The 18809-nt window shown below is 41.5% G+C and overlaps 1 protein-coding gene across 4 annotated transcripts in view; it reads left to right on the plus strand.

Moving 5' to 3' along the window:
• Window positions 1-18809, plus strand: part of FBLN2 (fibulin 2) — a 199565-nt gene that overhangs the window by 162620 nt on the left and 18136 nt on the right. For all 4 annotated transcript variants that reach the window (XM_039481823.1, XM_039481821.1, XM_039481819.1 and 1 more), the window contains exons 9-13: window positions 8404-8538; window positions 12211-12348; window positions 12684-12827; window positions 17131-17259; window positions 17750-17875. In XM_039481823.1, the coding sequence (XP_039337757.1) occupies window positions 8404-8538; window positions 12211-12348; window positions 12684-12827; window positions 17131-17259; window positions 17750-17875 (672 nt within the window). The remainder of the gene's footprint in view (window positions 1-8403; window positions 8539-12210; window positions 12349-12683; window positions 12828-17130; window positions 17260-17749; window positions 17876-18809) is intronic.

Below are 18809 nucleotides of genomic sequence, written 5' to 3' on the forward strand. Positions count from 1 at the left end.
ATTTTCACTGTGGGGAGTTATATAATAGAAGAAGCATATGTAAATGTCTGAAATGGGTTTTAGAGAGACAAGGTGGGTGAGGTAATATCTTTCATTAGACCAACCTCTGTTGGTGAGAGAGACAAACTTTTGCAGTAGAGTGACCCATTAACACCTCTGCAGTCATAGGACAAAAAGAGGGAGATAATGGATTACAGGTTGTTGTAATAAGCCATAAATCAAGTGTCTATGTCTGGTCCATGATTTTTAGGCTTTGTCTACAGTAGCCCTTTTGTCAATAAAACTTTTGTTGGTCACGGGTGTGAAAAAATACACCCCTGACCAACATACCCTTCACCGACAAAAGCACAAGTCTGGACAGTGCTATGTCAGCAGGAGATGCTCTCCACCCCACCCTGGAACCCATATGGGGTATCATCAAACAACTAAAACAATCTGTAACCCACTACCACCCTCTTTTTGTCCTATCAATGCAGAGGTGTTAACGGATCACTCTACCTTAATTGGTCCCTTACAATATGTACCAACTACTTATGCTAAACAAATTCCACCTTGCATTTTGCTGTGATGCTAGGAATTCCTTCCCCAGGCCTGAAGAAGAGCTCTGTGTGGTTCAAAAGCTTGTCTCTCTCACCAACAGAGGTTGGTCCAATAAAAGATATTACCTCACCCACCTTGTCTCGCTGATGTCCTGAGACCAATACAGCTACAACTACAATGCATATGTGAAATGGGTTTTGTCATGGTTGGTGCTGGGCAAATAGTGGGGCGGGGGAAATCTCTGAATATTCACCTGAATCTTTAAATGAATTTTCACTGGTCTTTTTGTGCTTGCTGTACTGGAACACTTGAATGATCTGAGTTGCACTGGCATAAATGGCCCAGATCTTCAGATTATATAAATCAGCACAGTTCCCTGGACTTTAAACCATCTGAATAATCTGTCCTAGGTATTTACAAACAGTGAGTTTCAAAAGTCCAATCATGATTATTCACAGAATCTGAATTTTAAATTGACATATCTGAATATTCACATGGGAAGTGCTTGCACAGTCCTCCGGTCATGGAACCGACACAATGTCCTGTCTTACCTTCCTTATCAATCAATAATAAATATCTGATCAATCATAACTAACCAACTAAGGTCGGATAGCATCTTCTGAACTCTCACAGAGAACTGTTCCCAATCAATCCACAGGGTTAATATTTTAAAAAACATAGATTCTCGAATGCTATTGATTATCAGTTGACTCAGCCTAAATCAAGGAAACCCTAGAAATTCTGAACAAAAACAAGAGGTTAAAATCCTGGGATAAATTATTCCCTATGAATCCTTATTTAAATCTAGTCATGATGGAGATCAGCTTGTTTCACCAATGTCAGTGTTGAGATGATTATCTCTAGGCAACCATGGTAAAATTTGGAATGTTAATTTATCCTTTGCACTGAACATAATGCTCTGCTTAAATTGTAATATGATACTAACATGGTAGCTCCAACGCACTGTATTTAAATAGCTCCAATGTAAAAGAAATATTGTATCATTTCAGGAACAAAGCTAATAGAATTCTATTTTTCCCTTTTGGTTGCAACATGTTGATATAGACCTGGATGAGTGCCTTACAGGTGCTCACAGTTGTTCCAGAAGCCAATTATGTATGAACACATTGGGATCATTCTACTGTGTCAACCACAGGGTGATCTGTGCAGAGGGCTTTATACTCAACATGCATAGAAAATGTGTTGGTAAGATGATAGGTGTAAGCCATTCACTGAAGCATCATAATTCTTCATGCTGTGCAATGCATTTAAACCATTTGTGCTAAAAGGCTCTCTGGCCATCTTTGCATATGACATTTCAATGTGAGTTAGTAAAAACACATGTGTACCACTCACTCAGTGATTTTTACCATTGTGTGTTCTTGTGCTATTTGACTTTTCCACTAACAATACATTCTCAGGATGCATATTATTCAGCTGGAAAACCATAAAAGTTCATGCAGTTATGAAAAGCAGATATTCAGTTGACAGTTAAATTGGACTAACATAGCATACAATGGTCTTGCCCTTTCTGGACAGGGTGAATTCTGCTGCTTTAGGTTTGGGGCTTTGGCACAAGAGCTTGATAAATGTATCTCATGAAACGTGTGAAAATCCAGGCAACAAAGCTTCTGTAGAAAATGCATTCTGAAACAATGGAATTTTTGATACTCAGATTAACCCACAGATCTCCCACCGATATTGTAAGAATAAAAGACAGATACTTCAACATCTTCTTACAACATCCCTGGTTTATAATCTTCAGTGGGACAATAATCAGTTTTCACCACTATTCTGTCATTTATTCGGGTTTTACTTGCTTACTAAAGGCTATGGCCTACATTTTAAAAAATGACTTGATTTTCATATACCAAACTAGAGACATCTCAGAGGCCTAATTTTCAGAAATGTTGTGCACTCAGCCCCTGCAAATTAGACCCTCTTAAGGTGTCTAGAGTTAGGCATCCAAAAATTAAAGCTCTGGAAATTACTAATGATACTTGAAAATCACTGGTTTCAGAGTAGCATCCGTGTTAGTCTGTATCCGCAAAAAGAACAGGAGTACTTGTGGCACCTTAGAGACCAACAAATGTATTTGAAAATCACTGCCACCTGTGACTATAATATCACTTGTAGACATGTCATTATTTTCCTTCTCTCTTCCCTTCCTTGACTGCCCTGTAATCTTGTTTATAGCATCATGTACTGAATCAGGTTCAACCCTGCAGCATCACAGCTTGCTGTTTTCCTTTCCTCTAGTGCTTGGTGATCTCATTTTATTACTGAGCATCATGTGGCATGAAGCAGGAGGGAGCAGGCAGGAAAATGACCCTAATAATAACCATGTCAAAGTTCAGAACAGGAATGCAAACAAATCTACTTCCATCCTGGCTTTTCAAATGTTCAGATATGGATTTTTTTTTTAAATACTCATTTATTTATCTAAATATAATAATAGTTTAGATTAAATAATGAAATGATTAGCACAACATCACTGGGAAGGAAGGATATTTTAGGGTTAAAACCCAGAACTTGGAGGCAGATGTTGTTCTGTGCTTCACCAAGGAAAAACTCATTTGTGAAGAAAAAAAACTTACCTTGTTCCCTGGCTAAATAATGAAGTGCTGTATTTCTCTGCTACAGTTCAGATAGCTACAAGTACCATGGTTAAAGACACAAGGAAGTTTTGAGACTAGTGAAACTTTGAATAGGTACACATTGAATATCTGTTTCCTGGACTTGCACATATCTTTACTGTGCATGCATGGAGAACATTTGCCATATTTAATATTTTTCTAACATTTCTAGTCCAACAGAAAAGCCACAAATATATTGTGGTTTCTAATTTGTTGAGCTGCCATTTCAGCCTCTTGCTACTGCCATGTTTGCCTAAAGAATCCTTTGCAAGCTAACTGCTTTTGTGTTCCAACATGAACTATTTGGGACAAATGAACCATATATTTAATACTGTGTCTGATAATTGTTTTAAATTTTTGTAATGTCAATATGTATGTATATAGGGTGACCAGACAGCAAATGTGAAAAATTGGGACGGGGGGGGGGGGGTAATAGGAGCCTATATAAGAAAAAGATCCAAAAATTGGGACTGTCCCTATAAAATCGAGACATATGGTCACTCTATATGTATATCAGGGAGGGGAGGGAATATCTGTACGCTACAATAGAACAGCCAATAAATTTTCTCTTGAATTTCCGTGCGTCAAATTATAGCAGATTAAAATTCCAGGTGCCTTCAAGAGCAGATTTCCAAAATTCCTGAAAAAGTCAGTCAGGAACAGAAAGAGTCACCAGCTGTTTAAACAGCATGCAAACACCTCCTCTGTGAAGCTTGTTTGAATGCATATTATAATTTCTTTACTCTTGAAAGCTCCAAGTTTACCGAAGATAAGAATCAGGTGGTGAGATGTGTTTTTAATGGGGTTGTTTCTATTGGCACTTTAAAGTCTGATTCATCTCTCTCTCTCTCTCTCTCTCTCTCTCACACACTCACACTCACACACACACTCACACACACACACACACACACACACACACACACTACCAACCCCAACTAAACTGAACAAACAAACACAAGAAAATCAGCTACGAGGTCTTTGCCAATATCACTATGCAGCTTCTGGGACATAAGAAACAAACACAGTAGTTCCAAGGAAAAAAATAAGTGTTTGTCCTATGACCACATTATTCCAGATTTTACTGACCTGCAGTAAAGGATGGTGAGACTAGCTACACACACAACTTTGCATAAAGCTTCAATTTACTCAAGAGTGTTTTCACTGATGACAAGAATACTGAATTGTTATTGGTGGCAATGCAAACCACTTCTCTGTTCCTAGCCCACAAACACATTTCAACAATGCTGTGGATCTCTGAAAGAGCAAATAAATAACTCTATCGTTCTAATCTTTTTCTCGCTTTCTTTGCAACTCTCTCTCTTTCTCCCTTATTCTTGTGGCTGTGAGGTTTTTTCCCTCCTCCTGTTTTTCTGACAGCTGCTGACTTAAGCTGAGTCAATATTTAGTCCAACAGCAGGAATTAATTTTATTTCATTAGTGAAAACCTGGCTCAGATTTTCTGGTGCTAGGTCAAGCACCTTACAGAGGTGATGAGTGGTTCTCAGAGGACTTAGGAGAGCAGGGTTATCAACCACCCCTAATTTTATAGATAATCCATAAAGAAGGAGAGATTGGCCTGGTCTAAAGAATATATTGGGCAAGATCCTTGTGACCACTCCATCTGTTTTGCATCATTCTGGTAGCAGCAACCAGTGTTAAAGCTGGCTTAATCGTCCCCTGGAGGATTCCCCCAGGGTAAGTGAATCTTTGGGTGGTACAGAACCACCATAGCAGCTCTCTTGCTAGCCCTGGTGCCAGAGGGCATGTCTGCAGGAATAGCAGGGCAGGTGCGTGGTCAGGGCATAGCTATGCCAACAAGCCCAAAATGCCAGAATGACTTGGGAATTCTGGGGAGTTCTGAGGCTTCTCAAGGTAGTGCCAGCATTCTGGGCCTGTGCAAATTGGTCTCAGGATTCAGAAGCAACAAACACACTACCCATCACTACCCCTTCCCCCCCTCTGTATTTGCATGGAGCGTAGCTCAGCTGTTTTTCTGTAACTCCCGTTAGTATGTGGGGCCTGATCCCTCTCCGTTCCCACGCAAGTGAGATGAACAGATAGGACCTTGTTTGTTGAGCAGAGTGGAGGATGACAATTCTGTTTTATGACCTCTATCATGGTTTTGAATTTTTTTTATTCTACATCAGAACAAAACCCAACATTGTAAACATCTTTGCAAAAACAGAATTTTCTGAATGTTGTGGGCACTCTGTAACCTGGTAGTTAGCAGTCTGGCTTGGGATGTGGGAAATCCAGTTCAAGACCCTGCTTGGCCAGATTCAGAGCAGAGTATTTTATGCCAGATCATGCTGAGCGGGGATTACCCTGGCTTTCCTTCATCCCAAGCCAGGGACCTAACCACCAGACTGTAGAGCATAAGTATCTCTCTTAAAACAAACAAAACAACTTTTGATGAAGACTTGATCAAAACCAAAACGTCTCTGCAAAATGTCTTGGCTTCAACAAAATTTCATTTAATTGACAATATTCCAGTGAGCTCCACTTGTTTGTCCAGGGCAGGGCCACCCAAGGGGTGGGCAAGTGGGGCAGTTTGCCCCGGGCCCCGCAGGGGCCCCCACGAGAGTTTTTCGGGGTCCCTGGAGCGAGGTCCTTCACTCACTCCGGGGGCCCCGGAAAACTCTCACGGGGCCCAGGCCCCCGGAGCTTCTTCCGCTCCGGGTCTTCGGCGGTAATTCAGTGGCGGGGGGGTCCTTCCGCCCCGGGACCCGCTGCTGAAATACCGGGTCTTTGGCGGCAATTCAGCAGCGGGGGGCCCCAGCCGCCGAAGACCCCAGACTCCCTGAATCCTCTGGGCGGCCCTGGTCCAGGGTTGAGGAATTTTTTTAAAAAAAAATTTAATTTGGACAAAAATGGGGGAGGGGGAAATAATATTTTGCAGAACACTTTTTTTGGCAGAGCCCACCTAACCCTTTCCTCAGAGGAGTGACACCCGCTAACTGTGTGGAGTATTTCAAATATTGCCCACCTGCTACTCTGACATTTTTGTCCTTTAACAATGTGTACAGAAGTAGCTACAGTCACATGATACAGTATGATATCGTCTAATGTGTTTATGAGAGAACATTTTCTTTGTCTCAGAGAAACTGTAGCAAGTTAAGGGCCCAGATCCAGAGCCCATTGAATGGAAAGAGTGATTGGATTTGGCCCTAGAAGTTACATGCCATCAATGGCTGTTCGTGGGAATAGTTGTTTAAAATTTAAAAATCACATCAAATCCATTCAAGCAGTTTTGGTTTTTTTTAAATGAAGTTTTGTGAAAATGCTGAAGCCTGTCAATGAAATGCACACAGGAAATAACTCTGTAAACCATGCAAGCTTGTTGGGCCTAATCCTGCAATCCCATTTTATGCTGAAGTTGCATTGAGCTCAGAGGAAATTCTGCATGCAGAGGGCTTGCAGGATTGTCAAAAGGGTGCCCAGTTGATGGTACATAACTGCAGATGCATTGTTAGGGACTGATCTCACTTTGGAAAGTCAGCATGAAGCACTTGAAGAATAACAAATAAAAACATAAGAAACAAACAGAGAAACTCCAGTGAAACTAAGGCCCTGCTCCTGCACAAACTTACACATGACTAACCTTATGCACATGCACAGTTCCACTGGGGCTGTTCACAGGTGTAAAGTTACGAACAAGTGTGCGCAAGATTGGTGTCTAAAATTTTTGTCTGTGGCCCTCTTCCGCTGCAGCCAGAAAAATCAGCTGTATAAATTTTGTAATATCTGCTCAGGTTTTGGGGCTTTGCAAGATGGTGGTGTGACCCATGCTGTACATATCTGGGAACCAGGCTCTTTCATCTGAATTTTGGAGGCTTCGTTAATACAGCGCTAGTTCTGTTGCATGCTGTGAAAATAGCTGTGGGCAGAGAAGCGTGGTGACTGACTGTAGCTGATGTGTTCATATTCCTGTGTCGTGCAGCTTTTAATTGACTTCATAGTTTTAACTAGAACTGGTGTGAAAGTTTAACATCTTGGGGGGAATTTTGCATGAAGATTTTCTTCCTTTGTCTTTCCATTCCATTTTGTTACTTAGGAATGTCTTTTCTTCATGAAATTTCCAATTTTCACTTTTAACATATTCAGAAATCAAAATGCACGTTTTTCAGTCTGAATAGATTTCCATTAAAAATATGTCAAAATTTATCTGTTCGGAGGTTGCATTTTTCTTTCCAAAATAGGTACCTTTTTAATTTGAAATGATCCAACATTTAAGTGAAAGCATGACATTTTCCTGTTTTATACTTCCTCCTCATGAAGGCTGATCACTTGACATTACATTTCAAAAGCTTTATTTCAGCCTTTTGGATTCTCCTCTTCCCTGCCCCATATTTTCACAAGATTCTTGTTTATAAAAAGTGTTCAACTTCAGTAGGCGGGGGATCCCCTATTGAATGTTACTCCATTAGCAATGTGAATAACCTCAAAACACAGTCCCTGCTACATGCATGCAGCTGTGGTATAATTGGCATAAAGCAGTAGGATTCAGGGCCGGCTCCAGACCCCAGCACGCCAAGCGCGCGCTTGGGGCGGCGTCCCAGAGGGAGGGCGGCAGGCGGCTCCGGCGGACCTCCCACAGGCATGCCTGCGGAGGGGCCGCTGGTCCCGCGGCTCCGGTGGAGCATCCGCAGGCATGCCTGCGGGAGGTCCGCCGGAGCCGCGGGGCCAGCGGACCCTCCACAGGCACGTCTGCAGGAGGTCCACTGGAGCCGCGGGACTGGCGACCGCTAGAGCGCCCCCCGCGGCGTGCCGCCCTGCTTGGGGCGGCGAAAATCCTAGAGCCGCCCCTGGTAGGATTGATAACCTGAGCTTTGAAAAGCCTTTAATGAGCAGGAAGTCTGAATCACTTTCTTGTTCTGTTAGACAGGGGTTTCAAGCCATTAAATGTGAAGTTCTTTATCTAACCTCTACTGGCTTTGGTATCTAATCAGTTCTGTCCACCCCATGTCCTTGATGAACACATCACTCACTGTGAATTCAAAAGGGAAATAAAAAAGCTACCTATAATTTTCTTGAGCTGCTCTACAGCAACAGGAAACCCTAACATAAAATGTCCTCAGTCAAAATACTGAAGCACAGTGCTACGTAAACTTGCTTTTGGAAGAAAATTTTTTAAATGAGCCTTTGAGCCTTTCCTAAAGAGAGCAGGAAAAGGCAGCTTTCTTGGTGTATGTGAGACTCTGAATGCTCTAACTGCTTCTTCTTGTAGATATTAATGAATGTGTCACAGAAGCGCACACCTGTAAGCGAGGAGAACACTGTATTAACACAGTTGGATCATTTACGTGTCTCCAAGAACTCAGCTGTCAGCCAGGCTATGAATTTAAGGATGGCGAATGTGTTGGTAAGGCAAGCACTTTTCAGTCTTCCGTTATGTTTGCTGCTTAACTCTTCTCATGTAAGACCAGGGCTTCATGCCCTGACTGAGGTTATCAGAATCTGGCTGGTAGATATTTATTTTTTGCAAGCCGCTAACATCTAATTAGTTGTAATTATTCGAAGGGGAGAAAAGGGGGGGTATGAATAATTTTTATGGATGCTGCTTAATATTAAATAGATGAGAGAGAAAAACAGATCACCAAAAGATTGTTTATGTCAGAGGCAGGTAAAGCCAATTTCCCAAAAGCTTTGGGTTTTTTTAAACTGCTGTTCCTAAAACAGGTTCATCCTGGTTTGTAATGGAAATATTGCTGCATTGCCCCATAGCCTGAGTCTTTGTTGTATCCTCCCACAGGAAAACCTCTGAGAGGGGGACGGGAAGGAAAACACAGTGAACTAAATTTTTCCAGGGGTGTGGGTGGGACGGGGCAGGGTTAATTACATCCCCAAAGACATAGATGGTCAGACCACACCTTACAGATCCCCTAAGATGCATAGGGTGTCTGTGCGCTAACTGCTAGTCCCCTATGGCTCTCCAGTGGAACCAGATTATTAGGGACTTCTCAGCTGAAGGCTGCCCCTGGCTGGTATCTCCAAGGAAGTGCAGTCCCCAACACTCAAGGGGCTCCAGAAGAAACTTAATATCTTAACTGAGGAGTTGATAAAACTGTGGAAGGGATTTAAAACCTCATGGTTCAAGGCTTAAGCCAGCCTCTGTTAGGGATCAGAATGAGTCTTCCATGGGGAAAGATTATCCCGCTTCTGCCTACTGTGGGGTTCTAGCACCTTTCTCTGATATATCTGGTGCTGGTCACAGTCAGAGACAGGATACTGGACTAGATGGACCATGAGCCTGATCCAGTATAGCAATTCCTATGTTGATGCAGCCTCTGGCTGTATTCAGATTTTTGGAGCATTTTCCATGGGGGTGAGAATGATTTGGGTTCTTCTCCTTCCCACTCCCTTCTCCTTGTCCAACCCTATATATGGCGGCCCAGACCAATGAAAGCTCCACTAGAGTCCCAGGTCAATGGAGACAGTGCAGCACAGGTGGCTGGTGTGTGTGTGTGTGTGAGAGAGAGAGAGAGAGAGATGTGGGGGATCTCTCTCTCCTCAATGCAAGATGGTAGGAGCTGTGTCCCCACCCGTGTTCCCTCTAATTTTTCCCCTACATGTGAGGAATGAATTTAGTTATGTGCACCAATATGGAGGTGCTGTGTGACGTATCATCTTCATATCAGTGCACATAACAAAATTCCAGGGGTTGGGGGTGGGGTCGAGAGGTTCAGCGTGTAGGGGGCGCTCAGGGCTGGAGCAGAGGGTTGAGGTGCAGGGGTGTGAGGGCTCTGGGGTGGTGCAGGGGTGTGAGGGGCTCAGGGCTAGGGCAGAGGGTTGGGGTGCCAGCTCTGGGGTGGCGCTGGAGATGAGGGGCTCAGGGTTGAGGCAGAGGGTTGGGGTGGGGGTGAGGGCTCTGGGGTAGGGATGAGGGATTTAGGGTGCAGGCTGCCCCGGGGCTACGGCGGGGAGCGAGGACTCTCCTCAGCAGCACCTGGGCTTGGGGGGGAGAGGTGCCTCTCCTTGCTGTGGCAGCTCTGGGGTTGGGGCCATGTGATAGGTGCCCCTCCCACAGATGCAGCACGTCTGGGACTGGGTTTGGGCTGGGGGAGGAGCGCCCCGCTCCTGGCCTTGGCACATTGGGGGCGGGGCTAGGTTGGGGCTGAGAGAGGGGCACCTCTCCCCCAGCCACAGCAGGTCCTGGCCGAGTGGTTCCCTGAGTGCTTGCACCGCACTTAATAGGCTGGCATACAGGGAACTTAGGTCCCCACTCCATTTTTACTCCTGCAATTTCCCAATGACTTGAATAGCAGTTGGCCTTAGTATAGACCTGAGAATTTGGCACATAGCAAACACTTTAAGTGAGTAGTAACTGAATTCCTACGCTGTAAGTGAACCAGATATTTAACTGTAGGTAGCATATGTTTGAAAAGACTTAATAAGGGCTAGATTGTGGAGTCCTTGCTCACCTCGAGGGAGCCTTAGCTCCACTGTTTGGTCCTAGCATTTATTAGCCTTATAAATTAGTTACTATTTATTTATATGACTTCTTAATGGTTTATAGAATGTATAAGGCAGGTTTTTAAATGGCCCTTTAAATGTGACTCCCAAGGGCTAAAATTCCAGCATCTCTGTAAGAATTCATGTCTAGATATTGCTACAACTACTTTACTTTGCTTTGGCAGTTAGTTTTATGCTATGAGATACTGAGTCTCCATTGTTTTTTGGTACCTCATCTTCTTTCCATGGTAGAAAGACTTGACGACATAGTAGCTTCTGGAAGATTGACAACTTTAACATATGAGAGAGACAAGATGGTATGGTAATGCTTTTTATTGAACTAACTTCTGTTGGTGGAAGGTACAGAATTTCTAGCTACACAGAGCCCTTCTTCAAGTCTGGGGAAGGACCTGAAGAATAGCTCTGTGTAGTTTGAAAGCTTGTACCTTCCACCAACAGAAGTTGGTCCAGTAAAAGATATTGCCTCACCCTCATATCCTGGGATAAACACAGCTACAACACTGCAAACAACTTTAACATACATCTCTTGCTGATACTTACAGCTGAGGGAATGCCTCCAAAGGTTCTGCAGGCTTTCTCCTACTTAGAACATGGATTTTGTGTTTGTGCCTCTTTTTTTTATTTTCTGCTTTCCTGGCAATATTCTAGCAAACGAGTTCACCAATAGGAATCTTCACAGAAGCAGCAAATTATAAGCTAACATTAGAAAATACTCACCAAAAATGAGTTTTGAGCTTGTGAATGTGAGTATTTACACCAGAAACCTCATTATACTCATCCAGTCAGGGAAATGAAACAATGCCATGCGATCTGTATCCAGTCAAAACTGACCAACACAGCTTGAATTTTGAAGATTGAAATCTCACAATAAACTGCTAATAAACAGACCAAAAGTTAAATGTGGAAACTATTTGGCAAATCATGTCAGGTAAGTAATAAATTGGAGAAAATTGTTAGCTGCTCATAGACCGCAAAAGGCAGCAATAAATTATTGGCTATTTCTTATTTGTTCAGTTGTGTCACACACACTCTCTCTCTTTCTCTCTCACACACACATGCACGCACGCTGCAATCCTGCCAATGAAATCAATGGGAGTTTTGCCACTGACTTCAGAAGTGTCAAGATTTTAGCTACAGGTTTTTATTCTGTAAGAAGCAGAATGTCCATCTTGGTTTAGAAATGGAGCTACTAGTCAACACAAAACATACACTACATCAGTGTTTCTGTGGGTCTCTTGGACCCCGATCCTGAAATAGGATCTACACTGGTGACTTCAGTGGGACTCTGGAGATTGTGGGGCCTACTTGCATGGATCTCATTGCAGAAATAGAGCTTAAAAAATGGAGCTGCAAGATTCTGAAGCCTGTCCATGGGCAGGAACAAACAACTGTACTCACTGATTTTACAAGCACATTTTTAGAGGCCTTTTGAAAATCTGATACTTCATAACCACATTTCTGAAAAAGAGAAAAAAAGGAAATGAGTTACAAATTATTTAATAGGATTAGAAAAAAATATGGCAGAATTGATCACATATTGTTTCTTTATCTTTATTAATAGACATTGATGAATGTGTGAGAGGAACTCATAGTTGTCAAGTAAACTTTGTATGTCAGAATACAAAGGGATCATTCTATTGTGAATCAAAGCAGCGATGCATGGAAGGATTTTTACAAGACCCGGAGGGCAATTGTGTCGGTAAGTGTGATTACAGCAATACATTTCTAATGTGTGCAGTAGCACTGAACAGACTTCTGATACTGTTACACTGTTCAGTGGCTGTACATTGATCATGTTTGATGTTCTTTAAATTTTCACTGAATTTTACCCAAATGTTGCTGCTCTTTTAAAAATGTTATATATTGGATTTGCATACCATGAAGTTTTAAAATGCAGTCATAACTGATCCTCATCAGACCCTACATAGATTACATAATAAATCAAAATCAAAATGAGGGAAAAGAAGTGACAGCTGGAACGGAAAGAAGCAGATTCATTGAATAGCTAATACTAATACACTTTCTCTTCCACAGATATTAATGAATGCACTTCACTTCCTGAGCCATGTAAGCCTGGATTCAACTGTATCAATACTGTTGGATCATACACTTGTCAGAGAAACCTGTTAACGTGCAGCAGAGGCTATCATTCCAGCGAAGATGGATCTCGATGTATCGGTAAGGATCAGACTCCCATCTGCAATTGGGTGCTCTGCTAGAGGAAAAAGCTTATTTCAGTTCCAAAATAGTTTTAGAAAACTTTAAATTGTTATAACTGCATTCCAGGAGTAGGAGAGTTTAAAGATTAGCTTGATGACGATGTGGTCAGTACTTACTATGTTGTTATATTATGTCAGGGGTCGGCAACCTTTCAGAAGTGGTGTGCCGAGTCTTCATTTATTCACTTTAATTTAAGGTTTTGCGTGCCAGTAATACATTTTAATGTTTTTAGAAGATCTCTTTCTATAAGTCTATAATATATAACTAAATTATTGTTGTATGTAAAATAAATAAGGTTTTAAAAACATTTAAGAAACTTCATTTAAAATTAAATTAAAATGCAGAGCCCCTCGGACCGGTGGCAAGGACCCGGGCAGCGTGAGTGCCACTGAAAATCAGCTTGTGTGCCGCCTTCAGCACGCGTACCATAGGTTGCCTACCCCTGTATTATGTTAATGCCTGAATACTGTAGTTAGTTCCTTTTGGTGACCTTGAGTGAACTTGATTTTGGTTGCATCTTGTACCTACTAACTTTAATTTTAGATTCTGTTTGACTCAGTGGTTAGTCCCAACCTGACAATCAAAAGCTTCATACTCTGTTATTTCATAATATCTCACTGTGGACGGATATGGTCTCGGGTAATAACATACTGCATAAAAGAGACACTGTGAGTGCATTCATCAGAAAAGATAAATGGGCAGATAGTCTTTACAGCAGTGCAAATGAAATTCCTAGTTATTTTTCTGTTGTCCAAATTCTCAGAATAAGTCCAAGTCCTGACTTCTTTGTTTAAAGAAGTGCACATATATTCAGGGCCAGATTCTCTGTTGTGCTGCACCTTGTGTAGTCACTTCCACCAGAACAAAGTGGGCGTACAGTGGTATCCAATCAGATTCGTAGGATTTTAAACTTATTTTTGCATTCTACATGAGATGCAAGAGAACAAAGACAGGCCTACAGAGTTCAAACAAGAATGAAGTTGTGTCTTTATGAATTAAATATATTTTGTAAATGTAGAAAATAGGAAACTATATTTGGAAAGAAATGAACCAGTAAATCCAAATGCTGTTTACTGGCCAATACTACAAATATCCATTAATTATCCTTGCAATGAACAGGGAACATGAAAAGAACAAAATCAGCCTTTCTGTGAATTTAGGGGAGGGATGGAAAGAGTAAAGTCCCATTCATTTATTTTCTGACTTTACTCATAGCTAATGGTTTAATAAACTGCAAAAGATAAAGAGGCTAAAAAAGAAAAAGGCCCATAGCAGAGAGCAGTGGTGTGGGTACAGGACATATGTCAGATGAGCTTCCCACCTTCAGCATTACACATTGCCCTACGTTACCACCACATATCTCACTTCTACACTACTATCCCCAGAGTGTCGCAGACCTCTTAACTCCTCCGAGTGAAGAGATGGGCAAGTTTTGGATTCAGCCTATAGACTGGGACTATTAAAAATAACTAGATGATGATAAGGTTAAGAACGCTTGTTGGTACAATTGTAAAGGGGGATGAGTTGGCTGATCTTGATGAAGAGATGCACTCATCTTTCATCCGTTATCATTTAGCAAGCAGGGAGATACCCCAATGGACACAAAGAGAAAAGAAATGCTCCTGTCCCTCGCAGTGGAAAGCATCAACACTCTAGGATGGATCCTCAGCTAGTGTAAATCAGTGTTACTTCACTGAGGTCAACAAAGCTGTTTCAACTTATACCAGCTAAGAATCTGTCCTGGCACTAGTCGTTGGGACCATGAAAGCTAGTATCAAAACAGGACAAAGGCTTTTCAGACCCTAGATTAGAACAACATGTCATTTTTCTACAAGGTGACAGCCTTTGACAGGCAGATCCAAAGTCCCAGCATTAGTTTAAAAGGTCTTTGTTTTCAGACCAGTATCAAAGTTGACTTGTGATGGCTAGTGCTTCTCTATCTTTTGAGTTTTCAAACAGCTGGCCTGAGAAAAATGGGTCATTTTCTTTTCTTTTCTTCTTTTTTTTTAAGGAGGAAAAAAACATTACTCATACATGGCTGGGTTGTGTGGTTATAGGGATGAGATAATGTAATACATTGTAATTACAGATGTTACTCCACATTTTTAATTTAAATGATTGGCACAGTTTTTAGGTCCAGGTACAAGAAAATTCATATGGTAGCTTGCCACATCTAGAGAGTGTAGGAATCTGCTTTTCTGTTTGGTTTAGGGAAAGAAATGTTTCATGTTAATATGACCTATGCCACATGCAAGCTCTCTGCCTCCGGCTAAGTGAGGTGCGCCTCTGTTTTCAGTCTAAATGTTTTAGTATGGTTGCTTTAAATAAGGAAAGAGTACGTAGAAGAAAAAAGAAAACCATGTGGTTCCAATTTCCCCTTTCTATGATAAAATCTATTTCTTCAGGGCATTGTGATGGTTAATTGGACTTCAGATTAACTCATAGTAATAGAAATAGATCATCTGGACATGTTTCTGCAGCAGAACTGAGCCTGTGTGGTCGTCTTCCTCTGTTTAGAGACTTTATCCTGAATGTGTTCATTCTTTCTAATTCACCAGATCAGTTAGTAGCAATGCAAGTAACCCTTACATTTAATTGAAAAGTATTGTAACTATCTTGAAATACATACCTCAGACTGAAAAAAGTTCTAGACCGAATTAAGGGCAGGGACTTATACATTGGAATATACAGTTTCTCACAAATGAATGAAATAATGGCACAAATGAATTCACTGCAAATAAAATTGCTAATTTGCTGATTTAAATCTTTATTAAAAACTCCCTTTTCCTAATCCTTGCTCTGCTCTGAAAGAAAGTGGAGAGGCAGCATTTCAGCAGAAATCTTTCCCCCTTCCAGGAATTCTTTCCTGGATAGGCTTTTCCGCAAATCTAATGCCTGTAGTCATTAGAAACGTGTGAATCTGTGCTAAATAAGAACTGAACCAAACATGAAGCCACATCTCCCACCACATCCAAACCAATCTGAAGTCTGTATAAGTAACCCTTGTTTGCTCCTGGCTCCCAAGAGACCTACCACAGCAAGCATCCATGCAGAGGCTCAGAAAATGTCCATTTTTTTTCCTGAGCAGATTTGCTATCTCCAAATTTTAAAGAGCTGGGTGGAGGGGGACCATCCATCCTTGGGTCCCTCTGGAGTAGTCCCAGAATCTATGAATTTGCATAGAGCAGCCAACCATAGCACAGCAAAGAGAGTTTCAGATCTTAGACTGCCCTCTGAGATGATGTTAAACAAAGCCAGCCCTATTGGCTGTTGGGGAGAGGGAATTAGGATGCCAGAGGAATTGAAGAGGTGGGTATGGAGGAGGGGGAAAGATCTGATGGGATGAGAAGAGGCAGAATTCAAAAGGTTCAGATAATCAAAAAGCTCTTAAAATGTTGGAGTGTTATCCAAACCAAACTGCTGAACCTCGTCTATCCTAGAGGAGAACAAACAGATGTCTGTTTGATATGGCTTCATCTTTACTTGCATTGTCGATCCCATCAGCCTTTTATCCTCATCTTGGAACAGAATGGGAGTGGGGAGAGACCGAGATTAGTGACCTGTAAATTGGGAAGGGGTGGGCAGGTGCGTCAGGATTGGATTTTGTATCAGATGGGGATGGAAAATGGGGGAGTGTCAAGGATTGGTTTGGGTCATAGCAGAGAGGAGGATCAGGTTGGGGAAAGAGAAGAATGTAGAAAATGGAACTAGAGTTAATAATGCAAGTAGAGGTGGGAATTTATCTGAACCAAAACTTAGGTCTGGCTTGGCTCAGGAGATGAGCAGAAGTTTGAGCTGGTTCTTATTTTGCTCTAACTGATTTGCTATAACATGCTGACTTGTAATATCAACATGGATTGATATAACAACATCAGAGAATGTCAGTATAAAATGCTGTTGATAAACAGGTTTAAATGGCATGGTTTGCGCACAGTAACCAGAAATTTTGCTTAGAGCTAAATGTGGGGTAACATGGGAGGTATTCATGGTGTTTGCAAGCATTGTTTTCTTTTCAAACAATGTATTATTTTGCAAAAGTTTGATTTAGAGGAGCCTGGCCATACATGAAGCCATCTCTGAGAATAACAGAGCAGAAAAAAATGATTATTTTTCCTGATACAGTTAACAGTGTTTCTGTTCCTTTTTATTCTTTTACTTGAAACTTCTCTCAGTGGTGTGGCATTTCTTAAACTGTGTCATTTAGTGAATGTCCACCACTTTCACTCCCCATATTTAAAGTAATTGTTTTTTCCTGCTATAGATGTTGATGAATGTCAGACAGGCATACACCGCTGCGGAGAGGGACAGATTTGTCATAATCTACCTGGAGCTTATCGCTGTGACTGCAAGATGGGCTATCAGTATGATGCATTCAACAGAGCCTGCATTGGTATGTAAGGCACAGAGCAAGCAGAAACTACTGATTGATGATCCTTCACAGTATTTAGTGCTGTTGTTTAGTGTGTAGTTATTAGTTCTGCTGTACAGTAGCTCAGAATAGGTAATAGGATTGCTCCCCCAACTACCTTTATTCATTGTGACCAACCTCCGCCATTCTTCTGTATCATTATGGAGCAGATATCCTCAGTTTAGCTCAATGGTAGGTTATTGATTGAGGTCATCTGCACAGTACTTTTGTCTGGGTTAAATATCTTCTGCTGCAGAAATGTACCTTTCTGAAAATCTTCACATGCACTGGGATAAAGCTTTTTATATTTTATCATCACTGTTTGCCAATTAGAGTACAAAGCCAGACAATATAAAAAACCAAGGTTGCAGCATTTCACACTGTAGAGATCGATCTCTGGCATCTTTAAAATATCCTTCCATGTCTCTCTCGAATCCTGTGTTTTCCCATTGTTTGCTTGTTTTGCTGACAGATATAAATGAGTGCTGGAATTACCCAGGACGGCTGTGTCAGCACACCTGTGAGAACACTCCTGGGTCCTACCATTGCTCTTGTTCATCTGGATTCCGCTTGGCCTATGATGGGAAGCACTGTGAAGGTACCGAACTGCTTTCCTTTCCTTTTAAGACAAAGTCTGCATTGGAAGAAGAAAGACTATAGGGAAGGAAGTTTGGGTGGCATTTGATACAAGAACCTATGATTCATGAATGCTCTGAGGCTTTGTAAACACTAAAATTTCACATTCCGAGCATTCTTAGAATGGCTCTCAAACTGCAATATAGTTAAGCTATTTATTAAACTTGCAATATGTATGTAAAGCTTCTCCAGCATTATTACATCCCATACACTCTATCACCAGGGGTGGTAGGCAAGGCAGGTCATTTCTACTAAACAAGAAATGAAATGCTGAAAAGCCATTATATGATGACGACATAGAGTGCCTCTTTCTTGTGGCTTTCACTTTTTTCTCTCTTGTCTTTCCCCCACCTTGTCAACTTCTTTCATAGCCGTGTCCCCCGTCTTTGTGGTTACAATATTTGCAGGTAAAGAAGCAAACTGACTTGCAGTTGTGAATCTGCCTTTGTTTTTTTAGCAGCTGTGCTTCCCAACTGCCCAGTAGCAGTTTTCATACTATTTCAGGTAGTTTCAGTAACTTTCACATTACGATCTGGGAACACGTAGCAGCACAAGAGACCGGGAATATCATGTTTCTAATGCATTCTGAGAAGCTCTTCTAGACTGAGTGAGCAGGAAAGTAGGTATATCTCCAGTAGCTGTGCATGAGCTTGACACATTGTGTTTATAGAGCTAATCTTTTCAGTTAGAGTTGTGCAAATAACTGATTTTTTTTCAGTTTGATGACTGAACTGCAAAAAATGTTGCAGGTCAACACAAAAGAAAATTGTTTCATCAAACTGAAAAAGTAAAAAACAAAATTCTCTTCAGGTCAGACTAAATATTTTGTTTGACTTGTAGAGTCTAACTGATGGATTGATGTGTTGATTATTGATTAATTTTGTAGGTAGCAGTGG

This window comes from Mauremys reevesii, linkage group 7, assembly GCF_016161935.1.
Source record: "Mauremys reevesii isolate NIE-2019 linkage group 7, ASM1616193v1, whole genome shotgun sequence".
Classification (NCBI taxonomy): Eukaryota; Metazoa; Chordata; order Testudines; family Geoemydidae; genus Mauremys; species Mauremys reevesii.